The sequence below is a fragment of the Lipophrys pholis genome (assembly GCF_963383615.2).
Source record: "Lipophrys pholis genome assembly, chromosome: 12".
NCBI classification, from domain to species: Eukaryota; Metazoa; Chordata; class Actinopteri; order Blenniiformes; family Blenniidae; genus Lipophrys; species Lipophrys pholis.
The window spans coordinates 9289070-9308649 of NC_137641.1; the positions used below are offsets into that span (position 1 = coordinate 9289070).

General features: G+C 41.9%; 1 protein-coding gene across 1 annotated transcript in view; it reads right to left on the minus strand.

Annotated features, from left to right (window-relative positions):
* dcc (DCC netrin 1 receptor) overlaps positions 1–3910 on the minus strand; it is a gene marked incomplete at both ends in the record, with an annotated part of 276203 nt that extends 272293 nt beyond the window's left edge. Inside the window, 1 exon segment of the mRNA XM_080477036.1 lies at positions 3766–3910. Coding sequence (XP_080333162.1) covers positions 3766–3910 — 145 coding nt within the window.
* Between the last annotated feature and the right edge of the window lie 15670 nt (positions 3911–19580).

The window sequence follows — 19580 nt, forward strand, 5'->3', positions numbered from 1 at the left end:
GGGGGTCCGTATTCTATAGGGGGGGGGGGGGTCCATATTCTATAGGGGGGGGGGGGGGGGGGGGGGGTCCATATTCCACTGCAGAAAATGGACCCCGAGGTCCATATTTTGTGGGGGTCTATTTACAATCTTACAACGGCAACATGTCCCACTAAAAGGAGAACTCTCAAACTGGTTTCACTTCTTAATGTTGTTTGTTAGTATTGAATAAGGGTTTAAACAGGTTTGATTGTAACACTGAAAACTAGATATAAACTCACTGAAATACAAACTTAAAAAAAAATCAAGCCTTCTGAAATCTATTTCAAGACCTTGTTTGTTTGTTTTTTTTTACTTAATAAAACATATAAACTCACATTGTGGCTCCGATGGGACTCGCTTGATAAACTAAGAAGCTCCCTGCTGAGTGTGGACTGACGTCTGCTCCTCTGACTGAAACACTACCACCCCCAGTAAAATAATAATATAAAGCACTTACTTTAATCGAGACATTACATTAATTGTCCTTCTAGTGACAGTCTATAACGTCATCCTGCAGAACAGACCGGGCCTGTTTTTGGGCCACGGGCCATGTGTTTGACACCTCTGCTGTGGATAATTTACAGACACACCGGCGGTGTATCTGCTGCGGTCTGTGAGCTGTCAGTGATCCATCCACTTCCAGCGCAGCACTTTGTCCTGATAGACGAACGGGAGAGGGAATGAAGCGACGCCACTTTGACCCCCCCCCCCCCCCTTCGGCTCGCCCACCGCGCACAAAGACGCCCCGTGGCCCCCCGGAGTGGGTTTGCGTGTCAGAATTGTGCGAGGCCGACCAAGCATGAGAAATCTTGCGCGACGACACTTCGGCCTCTCGGAAATTCAGAGGAAATAAATCGACTTTGTGGCAAATTTCTCCCCCTTTTGAACTGTGATGCGACGACAGCCTGCAGGACATCGAACCAGCCAACGACTCTGTGTGTGTGTGTGTGTGTGTGTGTGGGGGGGGGGGGGGGGGGGGGGTGGACTTCTTGTATCATCAATTAGCTTAATTAAAGTGTTTGGACATAATTTATTGACAGCGGGAGGCACAGAGAGAGAGAGAGAGAGAGAGGGAATGAATCCATAAAACTCGTCTCAGTTTGTTTTCATCACGAAGTGAAACAACAAATATTACAAGATTTACAAATGAAGCGTTGGGATATTTAAAGCAAAGGTTCAATTAAAATTTCACTCTTTGCAGGGACTCCAGCAGATGTGATGTATCTGTAATGGAATATTTTACGCCGTTAGAAATCTGCACTTCCTCCAGGGAAGCCCTCGCCAAGCTGGGGCAATGGATTTGTTTGTTTTTTTTTAAAAATGTACGCTGAACAGTTTTCCTGCCTGTGATTATAGCGGCGTGGCTCAGCTGGAAACAGATGTAACGGGTAACAACATAAAAAAAAAAAAACCTCGGCGCCAAACATCTGCCGCTATCAATTGAGACAACAACGGAGTCGATGAAGCGCAGCCAGAAAGCGTCCCTGTCCTTGGTAACGCCGTCGCATCAACTCCCAGCTATCAATAACAATGATGTTGCTCCAACGGCGGGGGGGGGGGGGGGGGGGGGGGGGGCGTTGAGTTGCCGGGTGGAGTTGCCGGGTGGAGTCCCACGCGGACGCAGGAAGACGACACAGCTGACGGCTCAATGTGACGGCGAGTGAAACCTTCGGAGCGGAGGTGAGGCTGACTCTCACCGGTTGGGCTGACAAATACTCCAGAAACACGGAGTAAAGTGTCAAAAAGGAGGCAAACAACTGCATCTCTATGCTTGTTTTTAGGAACTCTTTCACAATAAAGTGACACACGACGCCGCGGCAGACAGATCACCGTCCTCTACCTGCTTCCTGAGGCTTCTTGTTGAGTGAGATAATGAATTAATGCTTCTGTTGTCATTATAAATGTAACAATGGAATTGTTGTACCTCTTGTGACGTATGTACAAGTGAAAAAAAAAAAATTAGTTGGACCAACTTAATTTGAATTGTTTCAATTGGTAACATTGAAATGAATCACATTCTTTGGAATCAAGAATGTAAATGTTACCAATTGAACCAATTCAATTAGGATGGTCCAACTAGTTTCAACTGTGTTCTGACAACATGTTAGAATCTGTAAATACATAAAAGAGAGAGTCAGTTAGACAGTAAGTAGAAGATGCAGTAAAAACAATAACAATGACAGCAAACAACGAGATATACAGAACACTGCACATGAATAAATATAATAAACACGCCCTCCCTGTGTGAATAGCTTCACCACAGATGACATATATTGTTATATATTGTTAAAAAATGACCAGAATTCCAAAGAGGCGAAGTGACCGACAGTTTATTTCATCCTTTGAACTATTCGAGTTCATTTCTTTCATAACTATGCAGGACTGAACGGGGGAAGAAGAGCAGCTGCTCCTCAATCTTTTTCAGCAGAAACCTGTTAAATCCGGCACGGAAACCTGAGGAAAAAGCAATAGCAGCAGCTGGTTTGAGCAGGTTTCATGGCTCAGTCTCGGCGCTCGCAGACCTGTCAGGGACTGGCGTCCTAATTTGAGGCTTTGAGCTCCGTTTTGATTGGATCTGATCTGTTAGTTCATACGAAGAGCAGTCTTGTTGGGCTCATTCTGTTCTTGCTTTTTTATTTCCACTCCTCTGCCTTGACCACTGCAATCCCCCCCTTTTGGGAGTAATGAAGAACTCTTTCAATTCAGGCCCGACGCGCAGCCGAAACAGGATCAGTCTTTCTCAAAGGCAAAAAAAAAACAACCCTGCAGCAAAATGAGCCGGTAAAGATTGAGCTCCGGTTCGCCGTGGAGCGGAAGTAAAGACCGAGTGGAGGAGGTTCCGGCCAACAAGGTGGGAAAAACAGCACAACTCACACACAGGGAACTCAATCGGACCCAGAGAAGACGTCCGGCGAGGAGAATCCGTCCTCAAAAGCCTCAACCGAGAAAACGCCACATGTCGAGTGGAACTGCTCGACTGGAGCAAATCCATCACTTCTTTGTGGCAAAATGTTCAACAGCAGAAAAGAAAACGCGTCCAATAGCGTCCTCAAGCATCCCTCCTATTCATATCCTGAATAATTGATTTGAAATAGATGTGTCAACATCAGTTGTGATGACGTTGACATGTTCAGGCCATTTCATATGATTGTTACAGTCAAATCAGCAGAAAGTGGAGGTTGTTACAAACCTGATGCTTCATCAAAACAAGATAATAAAATATCAGTGTTTATTATGTTTGGCAGTTTTTTAATTACAGAAATGTCCTTTTAAATGACTGCATGAACAAAAACTGGAGATTCGAGGAAGAATTGTTCATGCAAGACAGAATCCATGAAGATTCACTGTATTACAGCCTCACATTGAGTCTTTTTTTTAGCCAACAGCAAAAGGATCCTTATGAAATCACATCAGCTTCTTGAATCACAAACCCCCCAAAAAACTAATCAAACTTCATCAAAATGATCGGCTGGTAATGGGATTACTCCTATGGGAGGAACTGAGGGTGAAAATTCAACAAGCTGAACACAAGATGACCTGGTGGAGCCCAGAGAGCCATGTTAGAGCCCGAGAACCCCAGCACGAGCAGGTCGGAGCCTGACACACACACACACACACACACACACACACACACACACACACACACACACACACACACACACACACACACACACACACACACACACACACACACACACACACACACACACACACACACACACACACACACACACACAGACTCACCGTGCACTGTGCTGTGAGCATCCAGCATCCAGCAGAGCAGCAGCAGCAGGTAGGATGCTCCTGTCCTCCTCCTCCTCCTCCTCTTCCTCCTCAGCATCAGCACCTCCCAAACATCCCCAATACATCCACCCCAGGCCGGCTCCATGCTGCCCTGCTCCAGTCCCGACGAGCCAGAGGAGGCGCAGAAAAGACGCACAATCCTGCCTGCGCTCCCTGGATTCCTCCTGGATTCCTCCTGGATTCCCCCTGGATTCCTCCCGGATTCCTCCCGGATCTCTGCTTTTAATCCTTCACAGAACCACAGTGTCAGTTAGAAAAAGAATGACTGGAAGGAAACCTCCACGGGGTGTGAAATCAGGATGCAGGAGAAAAGAGGCAGAGAGATGGAGGTGGGGGGTAAAATAACCTCCTCCACCCCCAGAATAACCCCGATTCTCCCGGTGAGGATCCCAAAAAAAAAAGAAAGAAGGAAAAGAAAATTCCCCAAAAGCCACACGGAGAGAACGAGTTTCCCTCCCTGCACAGGTGACAAGAAGTTCCAGTCACTATGAAGGTGTAGAAGCTGTAGAAGTCTCCATCAGTCCCGCTGCATCCACACCGAGCACAGCCGCACTTCTACCCGACAGAGGCGCTCCGTCTGCCGGCCAGCGCGCTGGAGAGAGCCGGACCCACTCCCACCGTGAGTGTGTGCGTGTGTGTGAGTGAGAGTGTGTGTGTGTGAGTGAGAGTGTGTGTGTGTGTGTGAGAGAGAGAGAGAGAGAGAGAGAGAGAGAGAGAGAGAGAGAGAGAGAGAGAGAGAGAGAGAGAGAGAGAGAGAGAGGAGAGAGAGAGAGAGAGAGAGAGAGAGAGAGAGAGAGAGATTGATCTAAAGAGGCTGCGGGTAAAGCCCGGAGCTGGAGCGCAGCAGCGGGGCGGAGCGGAGCCGGAGCCCGGCGGAGGAGCCCGAGCAGCGGGGAGAGATTAGCTGAACTCTTCTGCCCTCTCTGGTCACACCGGGAACTTTACCTCCGCCTCAAAACAGCTGGACGCGTCACGTCAACAGCCAACCACCAGGAATATAGTATCCATTCATTATCCAGACCACTTCATCCTCAACAATAAAAGTTTGATCAGTTTTCATACATACCAAGTGTCCCAAGCAAATTTTTATTTAAAAGCACTGAATAATACAAAGAAATGTATACAAAATAAATACAAAATAAAATGTGTACATAATAAAGGTAAAAAAAAAAAAATTAACAATGATAAATACAAATACTTACACCTGAAAAGAAGACAATATTATACCACAGTAAATCTAGAAAAGAAAAGGTACATTCAAATAGTTGTCTAATCACATTATTGTACATATATAACCCCCAAATGAAAACAGACTCTAAAAACAACCATTTGGACTAAAATGAGAACCACTGGCATAGATAACATAACATAGTAAATATGCAAAACATTGGGAAATTATCACGTTCAATATAGTCCCAGATCATATTGACATAGCAGTGTTTACTGTAACATAAATTACAAAAGTTAACCTGAAACAAACACTGATGTTTATCAGTCAGTCATCCTGACACCGTGCTGCTCCACCTACCGTGGGCCAAAGAAGTCTGTGATGGAAGATTCGTGTCCCTGGACATCAATCAATTGATTCAGTTTCATGACTATTTCACAAACTGCCGTTGCTTCACCGCTGATGTCCTCGCCGGCTGTAGACGGCTTCGCCACTTCCCGTATGAGTTTGGCAATTATCGTTCTTCCAAGAACGCAGACTTCTGTAAAAACGACCTTAAAACTTGTAGTATTTTGGCTTTTTTTAGTCTCCACTCCAGAAATTTGCCAGAAAAACCTGTGGGTTCTTTCACGTTAGGCATGTTGACTCCTCATTAAGGCGTCTAAACAGTTAAATACCTGTTTGCTGATTTTGTCATTGTTGTTTCGCTATTATCTTTTTTTTGTAAATTATTATCATTGTTTCGAGGTGCTTGTTGCAGGACCCGCTCGCAAATGAGATGTTACATCTCAAGGGGTTATCCTGTAGATAAATAAATGTGATTCCTTCACTCAGTACAAGGTGTCCACTCTAATCGCGCCCCCCTCACCAGAGGTTTCTAACACAGTAATTTTAGCTCTCGATTCAAAAAGTGTTGAACTTTGCATCTTCTTAGAGATTCTGACACACTAAATTAAATTTATTGGAAAAAACTGAAAATGAACCTTGTTGTCCCAGTCATTAAAAAAGATTCAGTGGCTCCAATTCAAACTAAAATGTTTCATCCATCAGACAAAAAGCACTTGAAGAAAAAATAATGATGCTAACAAACCAATATCTGGACAAAATACTCGAATAGAATTGTATGTGGTGAATTAAAGCAACATTTTCATGAATTTTAAATCCAGAAATATTCAGAATTATAACTTAAATATGACATAAATGAGTATTTGATGTTAATAATAAGGGCTGATCTGCACTCGGAAAAGCAAAATTGAAATCGGGAAGAAAAATGTATCAACACATTATATTAAACATATATATTTAACATTTTATGTTAAATGTGTTTCATTTGAAACGTATTTTAGAAATGATCAAACACAATATTGGAAACAATGTCACATGCCAGTCTGCAAATTAAAAAAAACCAAAAAACAGTAATGACATTTTTCTGAAGTTGGAAAAGATTTATTTTTTAATGTCCAAACTGGTTTGTTTACATTAAAACATGGTATTTCGATTGTTTTGTGCAGATTCCCATTCATCCATCCCAGATTAAAATGAATCAGGTTCGTCTGGGTTTTTCATGTCTTGGAAGATCCTCTTGTCTTGATGAAGCTACTTAAGTTGGACGGTTTCCCCCTTCAACACTTCCATCTGCACGTTTAGGGGCTTGTGGGGGATCAGTTCAATCCCTCCACGGTGAAGAGAGACTGTTCCCACGTGAACACAAAACACCCTTGTTTCAATACTTTAAACATGTCACCGATGGTGTTTTCTTGGTTGAGAACCTGCAAAATGCACCAATCAGAAAGCACAATCAGTTTGTGTTAGTGTGCATATCAGCATGTTTTTACACTGGCTCTTCCTAAATGGGGCATGCTGAGACACTCTCCTGATTGGAAGTGGGGCATTTCCCACACCCAGTTACTCTTCAACGAACAAGTATTATGAAATGTCAAAAATGCTAAATTATTTAAGCCATTGAATCAAATAAAGGGATTAATGACGTGATGATATTCAATAAGATGCTCATTAAATACACTTTAGGCACATTTCTTCCAATAAAGATTATACAACCAACATTATTTGCAGATAAGACATAAAATCAAAGATAAAAAAAATAAATAACTAAATAAACAATAAAATATCTGCCATAGCGAGTTACAGCAATGAATATAATTTTTGGACGGTCTGAAAGAAAAAAGTACACAGTTATATTCCCAGACATTCTTAAAAGTGTCCAATTCCTCCATTTTAAGGTAGTACATTTGTTGTATTTGGATATTACAAGACGTAAGGTGTCACATCTTCTCTTTTGCTTCCTACTCAGGTAGACTGCCAGTTTTGCCTGCCCAAAGATGAAGTTCAACAACCTCCCCTTTTCCCAAAAACAAACATTTGTTCTGTGAAGTGCTCTTTGAAGAGACTCACTAGGGTGCTGAGTGCTCTGGACAGTGGCTTTAATCTGGGACCGTAGGCAAAACAATGACAAACTGTTTTTTTTTAACAGAACAGAAAGGACAACTGTTTGAAACAGTGGGGTTAATGACTGACACAAAGGCATTCACTGCTAAAATTCCATGTAAAACACACCAGTGTAAACCTCCAATATTGTCTGAGTGGTGGTTTATATAGTACACCCCAAGCCTGTTTTACCTCCGGTTTCACTTTCAGAAAGGCCCTCCATGGTGTGTCTGCTCTGTCTTTTAGTTTGTCTTTATTTCAGGCCTTTACACAGGTCTGGTAAAGACCTTTCCCGTGACCAGAGACACCCACATATTACCACCAAGCAGAGGGCACATTCTATCACTTTCTGGAAGGTTTGGTTTGATCACCAACCTGGAGAAAGAGTCACAAACCTCAGGTGTTATTTGTCCATTGAGCCAATCCTGCAGGAGTGCGCTGTCCTCCTTAGAACAAGCCTTCCTGAACTTTCCCAGTAGAGTTCTGATCACTGGGACAGATGGAACCTCCAGTCTCTCTGCCGGGACGTCAGCGTTGTCCAGGCGTCCTCCAGCCGGCTCCAGCAGATGATGAACAGCTGTGACTCCGTTCTGTAAGTAAGTTGATGACATCAACGGCACATCTTCCCATGGAGTTCCCAGACGTGCCCCTTGGAGGACCGATTCTCTCAGCAGCCAGTGCAGGGAGGTAGTGGAGTCCCGCTTGACCGCCTCCGTCAGCCTCCACACTTATACCACATCGGCACAATAATATGACAAACAGAGAGAGAGAGAGTACAGACTGCGAGAGAAAATTTTTTTTGTGACATGTAATAGTGATATATGGTGAGTGAAAAAGGGAAAGAAACTCAGTGTAGGTCCTCCAGCAGTGTCAACCTATAGCAGCTTCTTTAGAAAATGGTCCAGGGTGTCCTGAACCAGCCCTGACTGTAAGCTTTGATTGAAAAGAAAAGTTTTGAGCCTAACCTTCAAAGTTAGAGACTGTGTCAGCTTCCCTAACTGACACTGGGAGCTGGTTCCACATGGGAGGAGTCTGACAGCCGAAAGCTCCGCCTCCCATTCTACAGCTGCTCGTTTGGCTGCGCTGCCACCCGAAACAAACACTGACTAGAGATGAAGTAAACAAGAAACACAGCTCATCGATTGGTCCGGACTGAAAGCCATTGGTGGCTAGGCTAGTTAGCTCGTGCCTGATGGGTAGCCACACACAACCGCAATACACAGTCTTCAGACATAATTCAATGAGTCTTCCTCTCTACTTCTTCCTCACTACTGCACGTCTGCATGCAAGATATCTTCCAATTATTTCTTCCTGCATCTGCCTTTTCTATTTTGCGCTGTTAGCTTTGTTTATGTAATGCCCACGATGCATTGCGCTCTACGTAACGTCCTCTCACCCCGCCCACTGGAAAGTCCAGCGATATGAGAACCGAGGCCGACGTTTCCAAGAGGACCAGAGTTCCCTTGTTTGATCTGGATCGGAGCTCAGGGGAGCATTCACAGATTTGGTCTGAATCAAACAGGGAATGTGAATGCGCCCTTAGACAACTTCGAAACCTCCAGTAAGCAGCACTATTGAGAACCAAGTGTTCTTCTGGTTGGTCTGGGACTAACAGCTCTTTAAGACATGATGGAGCCTGTGTGTTAAAAGCTTTAGAAGTTAAAAGAAGGATTTAAAACTTTATTCTAGATTTAATAAGAATGAAGAGAAGTTCATATTGGAGTGATGTGATCTCTCCTTTCTATCATCCCTCTATCTTCAAACATCCAATCTTCTAACCTCCAAGTAGAACATCAGAAAGAGTCTGGTTCTGCAGGTTTTTTTTTCCTGTTTTAAACAAAGGTTTTTCTTTCCATTCAGTAGTCTGGAAATGTGGAGTTGTGTTTTTTATGACTGTGTTGTAAAGAAAAAGACAACAAAGATTCTGATTCTGGTGGGAAAATGCTCTATTGTCTCTCTGGATGTTTCATGAAACAAACTGATGTATAAATGAATGACAATGAGGAGAAGTGGTAACAAAATGGTGCCCTGCCGCCATGTTGGCCTCAGTGACACACAGAGACAAGAGCTTTTATGTAAACATCCGCCTCTTTTATTTACCACAAGTGTTGGGAGAGGACCGGCCGGGAACATGTACGAACCGATGCTGAGAATGTTCTTGTGAAATAGATCCTTGTGTAAACTATAACTATCTCAGGTCTGTTGTCCTTAGTTTTGGAACATGCAGGATACCTGGAAAAAAATGTAACAATATACAGTATATGTGCTTAAGGCATGAGTGATTACTTGAGAAATAGAAGCACAGTAGTTCACACATGGCTCGGGTCAACAGGTCTGTGTTAGTTGCTAGGGAACCGGGGCAATCTGGTGACAAATAGCCTACTGGAACTCAGCAAACATGGACAATATGCAGCTGATGAACTGCTATTACACAAGCAATCCTAAAGAAAGGGGCGATATGCCAAGAATGTGTTGGACCTGGGGTTCCATTGAACCTCATAATGGAGGTCAGGGGTGGACTGGGGCAAAACAAAATCAGCCCTGACATTTTTGGAGCACAACGTTATTGGTTAACTTAATCCCAATCTAATCTAACAGCTTTTAATTGTAACAACAAAAAAAAACTACAAAAAGGTATTGAACCAGATTTTAGTGAAACCACGACACAACATCTGCAGCAGCAGCAGCAGCACCAGCAGCAGCAGCAGCAGCACCAGCAGCAGCAGCACCAGCAGCAGCAGCAGCAGCAGCAGCAGCAGCAGCAGCAGCAGCAGCAGCACACACCGCCTGAGTTTCTAAAGCAAATCAAGCAGGTGATCAAATATAAATTAAACAGTAAACAGTAACACAGCAGCAGCAAATATGACGACCAGAATGGCAGCAATAAACACACTTTACCTTGAGAGGGCTTTCCTCCTGGTTTTCCAGGCTGAGAAGTCTTTGACGAGGCTGGTAAAGTCAATCTTCTGAGAACATCACTCTCAATGGCCACCAGGGAAAGGATTCAGTCTGTTCTGGTCCACTGTGGGTCTCAGTTGAATTTTTGAAAATCCAGGATTTGAGAATGGGCATTATGGTGTTTGACAAACAATAGAAGAGGGCAACAGTGACAAATGTGGCAGCACCAGCCGACAACAACGTCAGAAAGAAAGAACACAAAAACACTGAGAACCGCGAAGGGTTGAAGGAACAGCTGACACTGATGTGGATGGTTCAAGCTGACGTAGTACCTGTAGGAGTACGAGAACTCGCAGCAGTGATCCCCAAACTAGGAGAACGACTGCTGCAGATCCCAGGAGTAACATCTGTAGCCTTAGTCCAGAAGAGTCCTCGGAACCACTAAGATACACCAGCTGATATAAAGACATGCATCCATCATCACCGGATGACATTCCTGACGAAGACGAGATAAAGCTCTGCCGAGCGAGTAAAAAATAAATAAATAAATAAATAAATAAATAAATAAACAAATAACCAAATAAATAAACAAATAATTAAATAAATGTTGAAAACATGAAACTGGGCTTTCGTCTTCGGGCTGATTACCGATTTACAAATGGAGGTAAAAGGAAGATTGCAAAGGAGCAACATTTCCCCCCACTTGTGTCAGTTTCCATAAAGGATGTATTTATGGGAACAGCTTTCCTCACTTACAGCCTTTTCTTTTCACTGTAAACGAAATGTCAGATTTGACTGCGAGTTGACAAAGAAAAGAGAACAACAGCAGTTGAAAAAAAAAGAATCATCGCTCAGAAAAGCTCAAAGAGTCACTCTGAGATATATGGACAGTCAGTTAAATGGAAAAAAAAAAAAAAAAAGGGAGGCAATTTCAGCTTTATTACTGAGGAGGGAGTGAAAAATTATTCACAAACGAGATCACGATAGATGATTAAAATCACTGGCCATGGCAGGTAATATTAAATCACCCTGCTTCCCTCTGCTGGTGCTCCCCCCAAATGGGACTTCAGAAAGTCAAAAGACTGATGATCACATGATGTGGCAGAAGAAAAACGTCCCTGTGCATTTGATTTGTTAGAGACGAGAAAACCCACTGGGAGGTTTTTGAGAACTTTCACGTTTCTGCATCAAAGGATCAGAAATTCCAAAAGGAGGCGTTTCCTATGTTTAGCTCCTCTGATGTAGATTTACTGACGCAGACAGTGGGACAGGCGGGCGGTTGGATGGACAGACGGACAAATATGTAGATGAAAGTGATCCAGTGAGAGCAAGCAGTGCAGAGTGCGGGACATTACCTCAACCTCAGATCACGATGCTCCCTCCACTGCACCTCGGCACATGGACAACATTGTTTTGATGGTATGACAGAGTCCAACATAAAAAAACGTTTCACTGGGCTTAAGACCTCATTTTATGTTATTTACTGTAAATTATTTTTCAAGTTTGTGAACTGAATCGGTGGAGCCACTTATAGAGTAAAAAACTCTAAACAGTTAGTTCCCTGAAAACGGCCCCGCTTAAACGTTTATGGTAGAATAATGAAAATGAAACGTTGGCATATTTCATCCCCTTTCTACACATTTACAACTCTGATGCAGATTAAATCACATTTCAGGGTATTAATGACGAGTCTCAGCGTTGAAGGGTTCAACTTCATGATCACGCATTGGCATGGACATACATAGAAATATAGATTATAGAAAGTCAAAAGAAGCACACATGCTATCAGTGTCTCACACACACACACACACACACACACACACACACACACACACACACACACACACACACACACACACACACACACACACACACACACACACACACACACACACACACACCACTGTAATAAGTGATATGGCCAATAAGTTATCCTAACTTTGTTGTATCAATTACTTCCAATTTCCATAATTAGTTATTGATTTTGAATTTGATAATATGAGTTACTGGTAGTCTAACTCAAGGTCGTAAGCCAGTTTAATCAGGTGGAAATTTCAATATGTCAACATAACTTGTGCATGTGAGTTATAAAAATATTAACCGGATCTCTTAAAAACGGATCATGACCACTTGTGTAGCTGCAATATTAATGCCCGGTACAAATAGTGCTGGAAATGTGGTCTTAATTTGATAAAGGGATAATAATTATGATGTAAGATTTTAAAACTTGAGCAAGTGGTTCACCCGATTGTAACTACAGAAGAAGAGGAACGCCAACAAAACGAGGTCAGTGGATGCGTTTATTAAAATTGGAATAACACCCAGTTCATAAATTAGTCTCAAAGAAACAAATGTTTGTCACTTTTACATTTTTAAACACAGCTTGTTAATAAATACTTCCCCAACTTGCATAACTTTTGGCTGGGTACTGGGGGACATGAGGAGGGGACGGCCTGAGTCGGGCCGTCGCAACCACGTTGACAGTTTTGGGTTCCGACTGGAGGCCCCCTGTGTGGAGCCGGACTTGGTACCTGCGCCATGGCGTCCTCCTCTGAGCAACAATATGGAAGGCAGGCGGTGCGGCTGTCGTCTCCTGGAGCTCAAACTGAGTCAAGACGGCTGCTCTGTCACAAACTTTCTCTTTTATTACAACGGTTCAGTGAAAAGTATTTCTGAAAACATTTGAGAAAATAAGCCACGCAGCTGCTGAATCTGTCCTCGTTTTGGTTCCACTGCAGCGAGTTTCAACGTTTTACGAAAGTTTCCCTTGCCTCATTTGCATAAAGACAAGTTGACAGGATGCAAATGAGCTGCGCAAAACGCAGAACATTTTTTATTTTTCAACCATAAGCTACATAATATTTCTGTGATATTTCCAGCTCTTATGATAAAGTCTTTAATACCACACTCTAGTAATCTGTTCTCTCAGTTTTAGATGAAGCTGGTTCAATAATAAAGTTTGGCTCTGGATGAAGCGGAGATGTAAGTTTTGCAGTTTTTCCACTTAGAATGAAAGAACAATTGTGAGTCATTACGAGGACAGTCATGGACGTGGAAGACGGGGCCTCACATGCATTTACCCAAATTGTCTAACTTTGCTCGAGTCCCATGGAGACTTAGAAAAACATTTCTCGGAACATAAAGAAGTTTCAACTCCTTTGGCTAAATTACACTGTGAACTTTGTAATTTTTCAGCACCAAACAACATCAGACAATATTTTCTTCATTTAAAAAGATATTTCAGGACTCAAGAGGCTGTGAATTGTCTATTTTTGGGGTGGTCTTTCAAATCGAGGATTTCATCAACATTTATTGCCCATAAAAGTTGACATCAGCATGCTTTTACGTTTTGTTGATTTCAAGTCTGACCTTGTTGTAAAATGTCACAGTCAGGCACTTTATAAATGATGAAGAGAAAGTGTTGGATAATTTAACATCATCAGATGAATTGTTTCCTCCTTCTGAATTTCAGCCTGTGAATGCTTCTATTCAGCAGTGGATCGCGTGGCGTTTGCTCCGCCTCCAAGCGGTCCATCATCTGTCACAGTCAGCACTTTAAGAAAGTGTCGATGACTTATATGATGTTGGTGAATGTGCTGGACAAGTAACTAGGCACACAATAGAAAATATTACTCATTTCTTTCTGTCCTTCTTTTTCCTCAGACAAAGGCAGAATTCAAAAGAACTGTCCCCTCCAACCTTCGTAAATCTTTTTTTCAGCGGACCTGATGACCCGGTCCCAAGACTGCTGGAGGTGTACAGAGCAGCGAACCAGGTCAGGACAGAAGCAGCAACTCAAAGACATTTTGGACTGCCTTGCAAAAAAAATGTAAATTGAAGAGCAGATGACTGAAAAAGTAGGCAGCAGTTGTTATGTTTGTTTATGACGATTGTATCTTATTGCATGTTTGTTAGTCTTCTAGACGCCAATGAGAGGAGAAGAGCCGCTCTGCTTGATGTTCCACACTACATCTCAGGAGAAGATCCATTTAACAGAAACAGGATGTGTGATGTAAGACAGCAGCCCAGATTAAGAAACAAATTCTTGAGGTATAGACTGTAGCAGCAGTCAATTCAGTGTGTATTGTTTGGACTTAGCTTGTGACTGTTTGGACTTTATTAGGACCTGGTTATGTTCGATTAAGCAGGTCAAGCTCAAGTTAGATTTTCTCTTTATCTAAAGAGAAATGTTGAAATAAATGTTTCTGACCAGTAATCGTGTGTTTTCATGTTGTAAATATTTAGTTAAGTAATACGTTGTCGGTGATAATGGTGGACTTTCTATCATTAGCTCAAATGGGAAAAAGAAAATTTAAAATATTAGTCTATTTAATTTGCCATTTTACATTTAATTGCTGCCTTAAAATCACAAGTTAACTTGTTTAGTTATTTAAAAGTGTAAGTTAAAACAGTGCATGATTATATGTTACTTTGGCAAGACAAAGCAAGTTTTCTTGAATGTGTAAGGTAAGATAATAAATTATTTTTCTTAAATGATCAAATTCCGGTAATAAGTAATCATTAATTAGACAATGGGTCCAACTGAGTTCTGTGAGTCGAATTAGCAAACAATTCTAGGTTTATTTGACAAGAGAAAGCAAGTTTCCCTGAGTTTTAAATGTAATATATTTTGTCATTTCAACATAGAGTATCAAGTTCAAAGAACACATGATAATCAATTAAACAGCATCTATAACTTACCTCTCTGACTTGAAATGAAGCTTTTCCTGAAGCTGAGTTTACTTATAGTTTTGACTGTCCAATCACTGAGACCATGGAGTAATGTGTCTACCCTCCAGGTGTGTTTGAGTTAGGGTCATAGTGCAACAGATACATCAGTTGCAGGCAGTAGAGACAGCAGGCCTACCAAGGTACCAAGGACTCAGAGAGGAGCAAGTGAATGAGAGCAGAGCATCAGGTCAGCGTGCCAGAGACCAGTCAGTCAAGGTCCCCCAGCAGAGACACACAGATCACATGAAGGCCATTACAAGCACCAGTGAATAGAAAAGAAGTGTGTTGATCACCTCCAGAGGAAACAGGTTTCTTGTGTTGCCCAGGTTCATTGCACTTGTTGCAGCGGGTCTCCTCGTCTGTGATACAGGGACACACTGTTACTTCAAAGAGCTCCTACATTCCTGCAAACACTTAGGGGAAGACACAGACATCCAGCGACCTGTGAGGCAGACAGCAGTGTGAGGGTCAGTTATGTTTGACGGACATATCAGTGTGAGCGTAAACGAGCTGCATTGTTCCGCCATCGCGCTGAAACTCTTCAGTTTATCTTTGTACGACACAAACAAATGACCACCGATCATCGTCTCAAACAGAATGGGTCACTTGAGACAAGTGCAAGTTTAAAAAGACATCTATTTTGGTTTTTATGTTTCCAAAACATCTCACTGAAATGACTCAAACTTGATGAGACTGGGTTTCGTTTTCAAATATCCAGCGTGCTGTGAAATACCTGCCACCAATCATGGGAGAGGAAACCGGAGTCACTGGAATAAAGCCAAGCAGCCATGGGGAGAAAAACACAGGACAAAAACTGTGTTCACTTCCGCTACGTGCACACTCTGCACCTTATTGGACCACCATAGTGCTCAGCTTACAATCAGGGTTCCTGCAGGACCTGCAAAAAATATATTCGGCTTAAGATTGCCAAGAGATGATTCTGAGCCTTTTGGGGGTTATTTTACATTAATTGTTGTAACTCTGATGAGTGAAAATTCTAACTTTTACATGACGCTTATGCATGCAGTACTTCGTATAATTACTTAGAATTTATATAATGTTATTTGTAATAGGTGCCACTTGTCATTAAATACATAAGCTATTAATTCAAAATATACATCTTTGTGGTTTGCACACTTTCATGCAGCCGAGGTGTAATGAACATAAAGAGTTCAGCGATGCAGAGACTAAAATGTCTAAAAACGCTACTGTCAGCGCATGGCAATGCCAGTCCTGCGTCCTGAAAGAACTGTGGAGACTCTCAATGTTTCTCCTGTCGGAGATGATTGACCCAGTCAGGTGTAAAATTCACAGCAATGAATGTGATTGGTTTCTTCTTCAGGCCTGATCATTGTACGTCTATGTGCACATATACGGCGCTGAAATGTCTAAAAGAATTGTTGAAATGTTAACAACCTTGACCTGTGTTGTGACCCAAGGAGTGACCTCAGGGAGCGCCCTCTATGGTTCATCCTGCAGAACAATACATGCAACCGAGTGTTACGCCTCTTTAACTGTACGAAACCTGCCGAAATGGACTATTTTCACTTTTTTTAAAGGAGATCACCCGAGAGTCCAATTTCAGCAGTTCTGCTCTTAAAAACAGACAAACCATTGTGTTTCACTTTGAATGTTGTCCTCACTCAGGAAAAGAAGCGATGAAAGCAATCCTTTTTCTTCTCCTTCGTTTCTTTCATCTCACCGTCCTCCATGCATGGATGTCCTGGATCTATAAAAGATGTTGAATGAAGTAAAACAACAATAAACCTCAGATTGAACACGGTTAGTGTGCAGTTACACAACCTTCGGAAACTGTTGGGGTTTTTTCCTCTGTGTAAGTGCTTTGAGATGACTGTGTTGTATTTGGAGCTCTTATAAGTGATATAGAATCAAACTGAATTCAGGAACCAGAAATCATCATCAGTGATAAATATCTCTCCTGACTTCACCCGAGCAGGCAGGTCCATGAGGTTTTGCACAATAGTTTTCAGAATTAGTGTCAACTGTCAACTCTGTTAAGGGGACAGAATTATTGATAAGAGGACCACAGTGGAGGATTTCACTCAAGTAGCTGCTGTACTGTGTGTGTGTCCATTTGTTTAAATGAGTGGCATGTAAAGAGAGTCGCCAGGAATCACTGCACGCTTACGACTGCTGCAAGAGATGTGAAGTAGAAGAAAATGTACAGTTTCACCAGCTATAAAGACCCACATTACTTGTTCTTTTGCATTCTAACCGAAAATTACAGGAAAAAGCATCTGAAGGCGGAATGAGTTTTTTTTTTTTCCTTATTTACCAGCAAATAAGATGTCATTTTGTCCAGTAAACATTCAGCTGTGGAGTAGCTCGACTACAATATTTGTCCAGAAACTGTTGCATAGTCACCATCTGGAGCTAAAAAAAACAACTAAATATAAAGGATTTATATAAAACGAAACTTCAGTATAAAGTTAGTATAGTGGGATTTTTTAAAATGGGTGTCATCAGAGGCAGGGGAGTGTAATTATGCCTTATCAAGGTCCTCCAGTCTACATGATCTTTTTTTCTTGGAAGAAGAGGTCCATGCAGGTAATAAATTACTTTCTGTGTCATATTTGTCACTCCCAGGAAAAAGCAGCACTTCGCAGAGCATAAAAAAACATCACACCGCCAAGCGACCAGATGTTGATGGACCCTGAAAATGGCAGCCTGAACATGAAAAAAAATGTAATTAGTTATAATGTGTAAGTGGCTCAGTGTGTGTAAACAACTAAACCAAAGTCAAGCAGCCCGCAAACATGTTGTTGTCCAGCTTCATGTCGGTGTGCATCACTCCAACTGTCTTCAGGCCATCGAAAGACACCGTCAGCTGGTGGATGATGGTACGGACGTCATCCAGGAACTTACAGCGGTGCTGGATGAGATGTAGTCCTACAAGCTGCGGTCCAGTGCTTCCTACTTCAGAGTTAGTGTGCGGCTTCCATATACGTAACTCTCTATTGTTGGCATCACACGAGGTGTTTGCGTGTGTGATTTCATGACTGTGGAGACGTGATTTTTAACACAAGCTAAAAGATCGGCACACTACTCAAACTCTCTGTACTCTACTATCGTCACCTGTTAGTAGTCCCACCCCCATAATGTTCCTGAATGTCTTATTGGAGAACCTTTGTTGGTGAGACAAGCGTGACCAAATATAAAATATGTTATGGTTATTTAAAAGCAAATAACTGAACCAATACAAGATGTATACATTATAAATACATATATACACATGTATATATGATGTATGCAAGATAATTATTCAATTAGATTTAATTTACTTCAGGGACCACATACAGTCCAGTTTTATTCAGAGTGGACCAGACTGGTAAAATATTGCTATAATAACCTTTAAATTTAAACTACAAAGTTTGTCTTTGTTGTAGTCACAGTGTATGGAATGAAATTGTCTATATTTGTCTATAATACACTGTCTGCAGACAGGTAATGTGGAGAGCATGGAGGGGCTGACGGAGAGGCGCTTCACAGAGCAGCACCGTGCTGCGGGGAAGCGACGATTATTCAGATCTCAAAACTAATCTCCTGACACCACAACTTCTGAATATTCCAATCATCGGTTCAAGCCCAAGTATTTTGGCCGTTTTAGTGTCGCTCAGCTTGAAATTGGCCAGGAAAACCAGTCCGTTGTCCACTTGGGCAGGTTGTCGCTCATTAAGGTGTGTTAACAGTTAAATATGTGTCCGCCGAGTACAGGGTGTCCACTCTTACCGGGTCCGATCTTCAGAGGTTCTACTGTGTATCAATAGCAGGAGCAGATTTTTTTTTTTTAAATAAAATATATTAATATACTGTAATTCTGTTGAAATATGTTAATGCCAAGAGACTATCAATGGGCCCTGAATTGTATTTGCTTCATTTTCTGTAGATCATCTACAATAAAAGAAAGGATTTTTTGATTTCTCTCTCTCTGGCAGTCTGTGGTCATTTCATGTCCGAGACTTGGGGCAACTTTTAACTCGCCCCTCGCGAGGTGATTGGCTTAAAGTCAGGTCTGGTTTGCTCTCGCGTGCTTCTACGAGATGTTGAAATGAAGACAGCAAACGGTGAGATTATTAACTCTGTTACGTCTCTTCTAATTTACTCGTTTGAAAAGAGAAATTTGGCTGAAAAGCTGAAGGTCAGGTTCAGTTTTCTTCAGCGTAGTTATTTTTAGATGCACGCAAACAAAAATGCATTCAGAATTTTGCCAATGTGTCCAGTTTGTTAACGTTTAGATATGCTCACATTTATTAATGATATAAAATCTAAGAGCTTAAAAAAAGCAACACGGTTTATTTTGCAATTCTTTTTTGAGGTTTCTTTCAAAGCATTCTAAAATGCTTTGAAAGATGGACGGATGAGTTGTTAGAAACTCTACCTTTTGTTTTTTCCTAAACTGTCATTTCAAGGAAACCAGCCCCAAAACATATCCATTTTAAACAAGGGACTAATGAAGCTCCGGCTTGTATTTGTTTACAAGTATGTTAATAAA